The 12,453-nt window shown below is 40.6% G+C and overlaps 1 protein-coding gene and 1 non-coding gene across 2 annotated transcripts; both read right to left on the bottom strand.

Annotated features, from left to right (window-relative positions):
• Positions 1-688: 688 nt before the first annotated feature.
• Positions 689-9,496, bottom strand: ddx54 (DEAD (Asp-Glu-Ala-Asp) box polypeptide 54). Its single transcript, XM_073478250.1, has 20 exons — positions 9,216-9,496; positions 7,546-7,672; positions 7,304-7,374; positions 7,021-7,209; positions 6,865-6,914; positions 6,740-6,781; positions 6,554-6,649; positions 6,343-6,464; positions 6,171-6,232; positions 5,295-5,426; positions 4,986-5,196; positions 4,703-4,834; positions 4,365-4,586; positions 4,202-4,275; positions 3,904-4,113; positions 2,985-3,133; positions 2,783-2,896; positions 2,561-2,671; positions 2,373-2,458; positions 689-1,314 (listed from the first exon to the last, which is right to left on the bottom strand). The coding sequence occupies exons 1-20, from the start codon at positions 9,333-9,335 to the stop codon at positions 1,028-1,030; spliced, it is 2,607 nt and encodes an 868-aa protein (XP_073334351.1). The 5' UTR covers positions 9,336-9,496; the 3' UTR covers positions 689-1,027.
• trnac-gca (transfer RNA cysteine (anticodon GCA)) lies at positions 9,013-9,084 on the bottom strand. The gene has a single exon. It is a non-coding gene; the product is annotated as a tRNA-Cys (tRNA).
• Positions 9,497-12,453: the final 2,957 nt, after the last annotated feature.

The raw sequence follows: 12,453 nt of genomic DNA, 5'->3' as shown, positions 1-12,453 counted from the left end.
GAGTGAACTCACACAGAGGCTGCAGGTCCTCCTTTTTTTCTCAGCATTAGGCACATTGCAGAGTCTTCAACTGTTCAATAAGCAGTCAAGTAGTGTGTATGATCCTTCATCCAAGTCCTTCAAAGACTTGAAATGACTTACAGTGTACAAACCTCCTAAAAATGTCCTTACATCAAGAAAATTAAAGAGGCACTCCGCCAACTTCACTTTATCTTTTTAACACATGTGCATGTGCAATATTTTACATGAGTTAATTCTAGTCTTTGTAATTTATTGTGTTTGGGTATCACTGTCTTGGTTACCACTGTACTGTGCATCACTATTGCCCAAGCAAAATTTCCCCTGGGGCTGTTAAAAAATATCTTTATCTTTTCTCGTAAAAAAAAACCTGCATTACAAACTGAGATATAGATTTTGAAGATGTTGGGTGTTGTTAGCAGAAAGGGTGGGTCACAAAAAAGATGCCATTCGTTGCATTATGGGAAATGTAGGATCTGGCTTTCTGGGAGCTTGATACTGAGAACCAAACGTGAAGATCAGGAAATAATTAATTTCAGGAAAACCAGTTGTAGAAGAATCATGCATGAAAGACACTGTGCCAAATAAATGTACCGACCTATACATGACATCATGAACACTTTTTAGTTTGTTGTATCGACAACTGACTACAAATGAAGACCACACGGAATATTGTCTCATTAATATCTGTATTTTACCAACAGTTAATGATGCGTATAGACATATCTCAATACTGTTAAACATTTCATCTGCCAACATGCTCAAAACAGGAAAATCCAGTACACTGGATCATTCTTATACATAATCTGTATCAAATTTAGAGTTCAGTAGGCAATGAAGTAAAAGTTGAAGCTCATCTCTACAGTTAGAGATTATTTCCTCAACTCATTCAATCCATAGTCATGACAGACTGTGAAATTATTGAAGGTGGTTGGGGATGATGATGTAGTCACAATCCGGTCCCTCATGGTGCCCACCATCTCACACTGCATCTCCCTCTGCGTCCTCCTCAGAGTCTCTTCCTCATCTTACCCTTCTTTTGACCACCTCGTCCAAAGCCTGACTTCTTAACATCTCCGACAAACTGTTTGTTCTTGGCACGGAGTTTCTTCATGCCACCACCCTGCAGGAACTGCTGCTTCTGCTCTTTCTTGCGCTTTTTCAGGATCTGCTGGCTCGTCTTCAGCTCTGAGCGGATTTTTCGGCCTCCGGGCGTATGCTGCGGTGTTGCAGGCTTCGGGAAGCTAGGACCTTGCCGACCACGGCCACGGCCACCACCACGACCACGACCACGACCTGGGACACGGACGATTCAGAAAAAAGGGATTAAGAAAAAGAATTCACAGATTTTTTTGAGGTTACATGTGGACTGAAAAAAAAACTTGTGATGTGATTTATCTTTCTGCTTGGAAATTCAAGCAGACAAATCATTCACATGTTTGAAGGTTGAAGGTTCAAAATAGCAATGTAATATTATGATTTAAAGGAATAGTTTGACATTTTGGGAAACCCATAACATTCTAATATCTGTTAGCACTGGTTAGCTTAGCATAAAGACTGAAAAAAAATCATCTTCCTGAACCTCACTGACACTCACTAATGTCACGATACATATCCTTTGTTTAATCTGTACACACAGCATGTAAAAACTACATTTCGCTGCTTGGAGTCCCAGATCCCCCCCAACCACCACTTTGATTTTTACACTGATTAAAGAAAGGAGAAAAAAATTATTAGAGAGATTTAGAGGTGTATGTAGGCAGATTTCGTGTGACCCAAGTGAGCAATTCCCCCTGCTTCCAGTACTTGTGCTAAGCTGAAAGTGGTATCAATATTTTAATCAATTCATCAGGTGGGATTTGCCAAAATGTCAAATTGTTGCTTTAAAACCTAGATAGTAGCCGTTTTTGGGTTTTTGAAGCTTCGGTGACAGTTACCCACGAAGCATTCTTCAAATTAGCCTATATTGTACTTTTGAGCCTGATGAGAGACGAAGACAGGAGGCAAGACATCACCCACTGTCTATTCTATCCCTTGATAAGTGATCGTTGAGCAGAAATGCTCCCTCGCTGGGGTGCTTTTCTGCTCACAGATACAGTTCCGTTCGCTCACATCACAGGCAACCTCCTGCTTTTTATCTGTGCTGGTTTTGAGACTTATTAAACCTCATAAAGAAGCTCAGTTTCTTGCTCTTTATCAGTCTTTTCCCTCTTTGAAAAAACAAAAAACGAAGCATCTGAATATTGATTTGGAAGACGATTACCATAGCAACGGAAGAAGCTTCAAAGCATTCGGGTCAGCCCTAGTGCAGATGAAACGGATTAGAAGTATTGAGGCTACAGATGCTCTCTTACCTCCTGCTGGCCTCCTCCCTGCTCCCGTTTCTCCATCTGAGCCATCTGCGTCATCAACCCTATATTTCTTCTTCCACTCCTCGTAACTGACATGTTGTTAAGTGATACAACAACTAAATATTGTCAGAGTGAGACAACAGTAACAGCAGTAACAGTAAACACATAAAGACTTTTTGTTGGAAGGATACAAGTTCTTCCTGTTCCTTTTGTTGTCGATGACCTGACCACCATCTGTTCTGATCTTCTTCTTCTGATCCCCCTTTCCTGATTCTCTCACAAAGCGCTTCCTCTTACGGTCCCTATAAGTGATACAAAGACACTGTGTTACGGTATGAAATGGCCAAATCAGAAGCATATGGTGTCAGAAAGTGGAGAAGAGAAATAGATTCAAAGTGAATTTAAACGCTCACCATTTCATCATGTGTTTGTGCTGGTTGAGCCGCTCTCCCTCATCTCCCATTAGATCCAGGACAGCTGAAGAGGCCTGCTGCTCAAAAGCAGTGCCTTCGCCGCCGAGACTTAACCTGACATCACACAGAACATGAACCACGTGTTATAACACAATGTTGACACGTTTTAATCATGTCTCATTCTCAAGGTTTCATGACTCACCCTCTCTCAGAGTTGAAGTCTTTGGGTCTGTAGGGGATGTAATACTCCTCGTCTTTTCCCGACTGTCTGCTTCTCTTGTTCTTTGGCTGTTCTTCCCCATGTTCCCGCAGGCTTCTTCGTTTTCCACCTACCACTGCAGAGAACACCTCCTGGTGGACACATGGAGAATTACATGTTGAAAGTTGCCATTAGTTTGTATTTAAACTGCTGCGTACAAAATGAGGATTTGCAACAACAGTAAAAGAAATGAGTGGTGCCGCTCTGCCTTAATAAAGTTTGCACACAAGTGTAGTGTGTGCAAATTTCTTACAGTTTTATACATGTCTTTTAGAGCTGAACTGATTAGTCAATAAACTGATCAATGGTTGATAAACAGAAGATTAATTGGCATAGTTTCTGATTTGATATTTTTAACAATTTATCTTTAGTAATTTTTCAAGAAAATTTACCAAAACATTTACCCAACATGTTTAAGACACAGATCAAGGTTAATTACTGTTACAACAATGAGAAAATTTATGTCTACTTTTTAATAACTTTCAAGGCCTTAATTTTCCCTTCTCAAACTCACAAACTGCCTAATATCTGAAGACATCCCCTTGGGCTTTTAGAAACTGTGATTTTTCTCTATTTTCTGACATAAACGATTAACTGAGAAAATAATTAGTAGATTCATTTATAATGAAAAGGATCTATTGCAGCCCTAAGGTCTTGTGACATGTAAGGGATATGGATAATTATATCATCTTATTTCCTACTTCAGTGGTATATGAAATTTTTACCACCTGGATGAGTTACAGATGACCGAAACACGCCGCATGTTTTGGCATCTGGATTATTCTCAGTGAACCAAAAATACTCAAGAGAAAAAACACTGTGGATTCCAAATCCTAATGCTACAGAGAAATGAGTCTCTTGCCTTAAGATCATCGTCCTCCTCTCTGCCTGTAGAGTGTGTGTAATCATCGTCAGCTATGGTTGGGTTGATGGGCTGCTGCAGCTGGCTCTCTGCAGCCAGGCTGTCTCTGTGTTTGTTGAATTTGTCCACCAGCTGTGTGTCTTTGGAGCGTTTTTTCCGCATCACCTCACTAGCCTGTGTCTTACTGCGAGAGTTGATTTCAAAGATAGTCTAGAAGAAGACAAAAAGATAAGATTTTTGTTTAAGCAAGAAATTGCAATACTTTGAGATATCTGCATTATTTTCTACTGCAACTTACTGATTTAGATCTGTAGCCTTTGATTGCATCAACCAACTGAAGGCGATCCAGTTCCATTTTCTCCAAACCCGACCCTGAAACAAGATTAATCAAATCATATTACCAACTACTGCCTGTATCATCATCCCTTTTCTCTTCACAGCTCATCCTCCTCCAAACTGACCTAGTAGTGGATGAACGGCCATGACGGACATATCTGTGCTTTTAACCCGTCTGATGGATTCCGTTGAGGGGTTTGGTCGAGACTTGAGATACTGCTTGTAGGCGTTCTCTGAGACACGATGCAGGTTCTCCAGGTCGTGGGAGTTTTCGTGAGCCGTGATCAGATGAGAACTTTCGTCATCCAGGATACTCTGAGGGACCCGACCAAACACACCTTCTGAATCTAGAGATTGGAGGGGAGGTTTTAAAATTAGAGACAGTGACAGAAGAAAGGCAAAGATTGCGACGAGTAATAAGTCCACTGGCAGCTTTAGATGTATAAAACAACTCAAAGTCTACCTTGTTTGTGTTCAGGTGTGGCGAACTGAACAGGCCTTCCAAGGAAGAGGTGAAGGTCGTAGACTAAAGGCATCTCATCTTGACAAATCATACTGTAGGCTCTGCCACTGCGGCCAGCACGTCCCACACGGCCTGATGGGAAAAGACAGGTGATGACCAAATAATCCTCATTTATCATATCAAACTCATCACTTCTTCTTCCTCTAAATAGAATTTTGAAAAAATGAAAAATACTTTGATTAGGGGTAAATAGAAGTCTTAATTTAGTGCATAAGCAGCTCACCAACTCTGTGCAGGAATAGCTTAGGCTTGGAGGGGAAGTTATAGTTGATGACATTGTCCAGCAGGGGGATGTCTATACCACGAGCAGCGACATCAGTCACAATCAGCACCATGGCTTTCCGATGCACGAACTTCCCGATGTTGATCTTCCTGGCGGTCTGATCGAGAGAGCTGTAGATGTAGGCACACTCCACACCTTCTGAAGTCAGCAGCTGGAGATGAAAACACAACAAATTTAGCATAAATCAAAGTTGATGTTTTAAAACTTGACTACACGGAAAGAGAGACAAGACTGCTATTTGTATCTTACCTCCTTGAGGTACTCTACATGGTGTTTAGTGGCTACAAAAACCACAGTCTGTTCATGAATCTTCACTACGCTCCTCAGCATATAAAGCAGCAGTGCCTGCTTGTCGTCCACACGCACGTGGAAGAATGACAGCTGAGGGAAAAACAGGAGAAATTAGGATTCTGTAAGCACATTGTGCACCTGTAACAGTCATTTCTGAGTAATGAATACACAAGTTATTCTGATGACTTCCTTACTCATCAAGTTAGTTTGAGTCTTTAAAGAGCACATGGAGGATGCAGGACACTTAAGTTGTTTTAATATCAGGGTCACTTTTTTTATTCTACAAGTCTAAACCATCAGTTCAAGGCCAGTTTTTTTATGAACAAACCTTCCATTTAAATGACTAAATAATTAGTAAGAGAGGTCTGGTTTCTACCTATTGAGCACATCTTAAACTTGTTTTATCACAATAAGAGTATGAATTAATTTAAAAAATGAAAGTTTTCCTCTTTAAAAACACTTCAATAACTGGAACAATTTCAAATTATCTGAATTTTCTTGCCAAATTCTGTCATGTTTGTTTAAATGCGTACAGAGCAGCAACAATTAGTTGATCGAAATAAAATTAAAGACCAACTATTTTCATCAAAAATGTTGGTTCCAGATTCTTAAATGTGAGGATTTGCTGCTTTTCATCTATGATATTAGATGAAGAGTCTTTGGGTTTTGGACTGTTGGTTGCACAAAAGATGCAATTTGAAGACATCACTTTGGACTCATTTGTCACAATTTGACATTTTATAGACTTAACTATTTATCAATTAATCATGAAAATAAGCTGCAGATAAATCAATAATCCAAATAATCATTATTTGTAGCCCCTTTTTTATTTACCTCGATCTGGTCACTGAGCTTAGAATCAACATCCAAACGGATCAACACTGGTTCAGTCAACCCTGGAAATATAAAGAAATATATATACATTGAGTTAGCTTGAATCTTGGGCAGCAATGTTTTATAATGCGTATTATTATGATCTTCGGTGAGTCAGTGTGACAGAACTGACCTGCTCTAGCAAACTCCACCAGCAGTTTGGGCAGAGTGGCAGAGAACAGCAGAGTCTGTCTGTTGTCTGGAAGCCTGCGGATGATCTCCTGAAGCTGCTCAGCAAAACCCATTTCAAACAGCCTGAGCAAAGGGAGAGCACCGGCATATTAACACATAAATGCATACGAGTGAATCACAGCTGCGAATTAGAAATATGACACCTTTCTCACCTGTCAGCCTCATCAAACACCACGTACTCCACATTGTGCAACTTCAGGTTCATATCTGTGACAACATGCATGAGACGACCGGGGGTACCGATGATTCTGAGGGGAAGAAGCACAGAGATCAGGACTAAAACATGCAGTAAATGATGGGGAGAAACCAGGTTGTCAGAACTATGATGAAACACTCACATGTCAGGGTTTTCATGAAGAGCAGCAAACTGATCGTCCATGCTGGAAAAGAGCAGAGAGATGTACAATTCACCCCAGAGTTAAAGGATCTCAGAGTACAACGGGAATATTGGGACATCACTCACCTATCTCCACCGAGGATCAAGGCAGTCCTGAGGCCGGTGAATTTTCCCAACTATAACACAAAAATGCAGTGAGAAGAAAACATCAGAGACAGGCTCTCCAAAGGAATCACAGAGCAACTAAACAGTGATTAAAGATTAGATTATCATCAGTCTGACCTCTTTCGTGAACTTCATGGTCTGCAGGGCCAACTCCCTGGTGGGGGTCATGATGAGGGCCCGGGCACCCGTTTGGGCTTGAGGGGCTTTCAGCTTCTCAAACATGGGCACCAGGAAGGCAGCTGTCTTACCACTGCCGGTCCTGGCCATGGCTACCATATCTTTACCATCCAAAATCACAGGGATAGTCTAAAATGGTGAAGAGAAGAATTGGGTGTGAAATACTGCGCAGTTAATAGTTACAAATGTCGGATTACGGGATCCTGAAGTGGTGCTGACTTACCTTTCTTTGGATCGGGGTAGGGACTTTGTAACCCTTCTTCATGACGCCTTTATAAACAGGGTAGCTGAGACCTGAAATCGTACAGAATTTAGTTAAACAATATTGCTCTGGGCAATAATGGATCAGACTTTACTTATAGGTTTTCTTTTGTATCTAAAATGAAATATATACAGGTAGATTTCAACACTGTGAGTAACCAGTGGACATGCAGCCCTATCTTTGGACTCTTCACTGGGTCTTACCCATGGACTGAAAGCCTCCAGACTTCTTCTTCTTCTTGTTTTGGGCTCTGACCAGCTCCCTCATGTCGGGCTCCACATCTGACGGGTATTCTGATGAGGCGGGGAACCTCGGCAGTTTCCTCCCCGGCTGTGAGACCAACAAGAAAACACAAAAATAACTTATTAACAAAATCTATTTTATGAAATGGAAAAATGGAAATTGCAAATGGAATGGAAAAATTCATAGGCTATTTCAACTCGGGCTTTAGTCAAACATACACTTCAAAGCTAAGAAAAAAGATCACAATTTAGATTATAAATTGAACATAATATCATTTTTGTGGCCAGATCACCAACCACTCCAGTTCATGTTTTCCGCTGGTCAAGATAGGATAACGTTTTATTCATCCCTCAGACAGTCTATGAATATGCAAATATTGTTAATTTAATATTTAATTGTGTAACTTTCATGCTGGTATCTAATGGTTGACACAGAAACAAAGGACTAGCCAACTACTTCTGCACACACAGTGACACTCAATCAGCCAAGCAGGGCAATAATAAGCAAAACACATTTTTGAGTGGAGATAGACGTTAAAGGATTGACTTATTGGTTCACAAACTTTTCTGCTGACTGACTAAAAAAATTACCAAACTGTTTAAGCACAAACATATCCCGAGGTAGGTAAAGTCTTACATAATACCAAAGTAATGAAGATAACAGAGTGAATGTAGATTTAAATGCATGGACGGAGCAACAGGTTACTTGTTTTATCGTACCAATGTACACGTGTCAGAATATGTGTAATTACATGTAAAGTGACAGAGATTAAAGGATGACTTCACTCCAAAATGTCAATTCTGTCATTATCCACCCTCATGCCGATGGAAAGTTGGGTCAAGTTTCCCAGTCCACAAAACATTTCTGGAGCTTCACAGTAAAATATAACTGAAGTAGATGGGGTATTTTTTAAAACATAAAGAAAGAAAACAAAAAAGCGGCTCCATACAGCTCATCCATTGTAATCCAAATCTCCAAAAGTTTCAGTGAACAGTCAAGACTTTGACTTAAATAAGGGTGTAAAAAAAAAAAAGGTCTTCTCAAATCGATTTTGGATCTAGGGGCTTGCAGAGACTTGGATTAGGACACACAAGCTGTATGTACCCATTTTATAATTTATTACGTTGTTTGTTTACATTATAAAACAAGTCCCCATATACTTCAGTCGTTTAAAAGAATTCTGAAGCAATATTTTATTGTGAAGCTCCAGAAATGTTTTGTGGATCACTTCACTTTAACTTGACTTTCCATCGGCATGAGGGATAGCTGATAATGACTCATTTGTCATTTTTGGGCGAATTTATCCTTTAAACAGATGTGGTGACATCTAAATACGCAGTGATTCGTATATGGAAGAATTATGAGATTATTTATATGAATGTATATTCCAACTCTCGTTGACACTTTTACCATGTATAAAGATTTAAAGGGGGCATCCGGATTTGAACCGGAGACCTCTTGATCTGCAGTCAAATGCTCTACCACTGAGCTATACCCCCTGACGAATACAACTGAGGTAGTTACACAACATCTGCTGTAACACAACTGCTATTAACAATAGGTATAGATATTAAGTATTAATATATCAAACACGGGTAGAATAAGTTGTTTAAAAGTGTTGTTTCCTTACAGAATCATCGTCTTTAACTTCGGCAGCCAGCTCGAAGTCTCCGCTGTCAGAGTCCGCCTCTGGCTCTCTGCTGCCTGTGTGCCTCTTCTTCTTCGTCAGTTTCTTCTTCCTCTGCGCCATCTTCAAAGCTTTAAGCCTCTTTCAAGACCGTGGCCGGTAACTTCTCCGTACAATTTATGACACAAAACGGCTTCAAAGTAGCGTTAAACACAGCTCACAGCATCTCAGCACACAACAACACGGTAGGCAGACATGTTGGACACACGTGTGAGCTTCTTCTTCTACGTCTTCTTCTATACTTCCGGTTTGTGAGACTGCTGGTGAAGCTCAGCACCGCCATCTACTGGCTCCACACAGAGGTGCAGTCAGTGTACTGCTCACTGTAATCTATGATTATGTATATTTTACTCCACCTCCACTTCCTCTGAGGCGATTATTTTGTATGTTGTGTAATTTCTATTATCTTTAACTCTTTCCAACAGCTCACAGCAGCGTGTTTGATGTAACAATATCTCATTTACTGACAGAGGATGCAGATGTGATAATCTGTACCCTACTTCAAAGCCAATAATGCAACAACCGTGTAACATAATTTTCCGCTCTTGCTTTTTCCATCACCCTCAAACTCCAAATTGCTACAATGAATTCAGCGGAGAAGGCTGATATTTTGTTTGAGATTTACAAGCCTTTGTTAACATAAGCAGCGGAGCTCCATCCTGACTTCTGATCTGCAGATTTCAGGCTCTTTTGGTTCAAAAGATCTCATGTGCCTTTTCTTTTTCTTATTTTTTATTTCTTGTCAAACTAACTCATTTCTGTTTTTGCAAGAGTGGAGTGACATCCGTCTTTAAATGTATTCAGCCATTGTTTGATCCATTTATTGGCCGTATCGAACCGGAGAGGAAGGTTTTTTTCACATGCTAACTTTAAAGAAACTGCCATTTTGCTGTTCACCTGATTTTGAGAGAGAATATACACACAGCATCCTCACCTTATATTGTGTTATCATTTCTATGTGTAGACTTGTAATGCAGACACAGATCTCTTGCAGCAGAGTCTTAATGCGAGTATATATTACACCTTAATTTCTTTCTATGATGCTGAGATGTATGATACACAGTCCAATCCTGATTTAAGGGTGCAATATGTAAGATTTTTGAGTGAATATATCCAGACTTTCCATTAAATATATCAGGTTTATTGCACCACAAACATCACTGGAAATTATCCCGAGGTCTCCTTAAAAATAGTCAGTGGTTTCACACTTACAAATGTTGTAACACAGTCACACACTGTGGTCACTGGCTTGGCAGCAATGTGAATGACATGTACAAATACAAACATATCAGTGGTTTGCAGAAACCCTAACCCTGGCAGCCTAACTGCCAACATTTTATTCTGGTGACTAGGCTGGAACAATACAAATTACTCACTCTATATATCAAAGTGATTTCCGTGTATTTAGTGCATGATGTGGCAAGAGGAGCTGGCAGTATGTCTTGCAACACCAGTGTAACACATACCTGCAAATTCATATTCAAGTCATTAGGTTGCACATGATGTAAAAATAATCTCAGTTATTGTCTGATGAAAATGAATAATGCTGTTTTTTGACCTAGAGCTGGATTTATCTCAGCCTCTGCAAGTTGAGGCAAAGTCTGCCATACACATCTCCTCAAACTCGGGTGTTACAGGCCTGGCTTTGTACTTGTCTGTCAAAGATGTCATCCACACATGTACACATTCTGATGTTGTGTTTTGCAGGTCTGACATGGGGCGACTCATTTCGTATAACTGGGTCAGGTAGCTGTGCAGTGATATATTTGTTCACAAAGTCACAGATAGTTTGATCATCATCTTCCTCAAAAACAGGAGCTCCTTCTACCCATAGCAGGCAATGTATGTGTGGGCTTCCTCTGTGCTGAAACTCAACTCGGTAAAAGTAATCAACAACTTTGCCAAGGGGTTGTGCAGGCAACAAGATCAAATCTCTGTATAAGGCCTCAACACGCTTATCAAACATGCGCATTGTAGTCACAGGATTGCTTCGCAATATGTCACACTTTGTGGACAAGTCGAGTTCATCAAAATCAACTTCCTCACCCTGCTGACGTTTTATTGCTTCAATCACCTCAGGCCAACGCATTTCTGCTGCAGAAAACGTACAAAAGAAAGTAGGAGTTCCGAGCTGTCTTATCATGGCAAACAGATCTCTCGTTGTTTTCTCCCAATAGGCTGGTGTCCTTCTCAGCAGCTGCATGAATCTGACTGCATCTTTATTTCTCACCAGTCGTTCAACCTCTCGTTTGTCTCGCAACATTCCTCACGTTATTTTGCGTCCATCTCTGGTGAAAGGCTTTCCCTTACGTAATTGAATTGTCATGCTGGATGTGGCCAAGTGTATTTCACTCACAAACTGTGCAAAGAACAAATAGTTTGTGTCTCTGGCAAAGTGATCATCAACACCTAAAAGCCTGGTTTTGAAATAACCACTGGGTGTTATTTTGATAAGTCTCTGTTCATCTAGTGTATTTTGACCAGTGGGGAACTGAACAGGGAAAGCCGTGGCCTCAAGTTTAGGTATTTTGAAAAAGCTGACTGGACTATTTCCTTCTGCAGGGGCAACAGAGTAGATTCCTTCACTAAAACACAATATGTCCTCTGAAACATCACGTGGCTGAAGGCATGACTCTAGAGCAAGACCACCATTTGGCATGTCACCTTCTTGTTCGGGATCATCATTCTGCTCCTCTGGCAGCTCCAGGTAAAGGTTCGCCAAACGTCCCGTATCTTGAAAGTATTTTCATGTCTGCATGAAGTCTGTGCCTGCGTGTACGAACCTTATCAGGTAGCTCATCAGTAAATGGCAAATGTCAGTCAAATGGCTGTGATCAGGGACCCTTTTCCTGGCTTCTTTATAACACAGTCAGGTCAACACTGTCATTTCAATTGTGTGTTAGTCCATCTCACTCAGAGCTGGGTTCACCTTTACTTTTTAAAGATTTCTCCAAAAAACATGGAGTTAACGTCACTTTTGTGACTTCAGGTCTCCAGGTTTGTTTCCCAATCAAATCATGTGACAAGGCTCATACCAAAGCCACGTGTTTAGGACAGCGGTTTTCAAAGTGTGAGGCGCGCCTCCCCAGGGGGGCGCCAGAGGACTTCAGGGGAGGCGCGGCGTGAGAAAAAATACACCGGGAAAAAAAGTGTATCATAATGGATCGATTTTTTAGTACCT

The sequence above is a fragment of the Pagrus major genome, chromosome 12, assembly GCF_040436345.1.
Source record: "Pagrus major chromosome 12, Pma_NU_1.0".
In the NCBI taxonomy this organism is placed as follows: domain Eukaryota; kingdom Metazoa; phylum Chordata; class Actinopteri; order Spariformes; family Sparidae; genus Pagrus; species Pagrus major.
The sequence above is the reverse complement of the archived record's forward strand: the minus strand, read 5'-3'. Positions and strand labels throughout refer to the sequence as shown.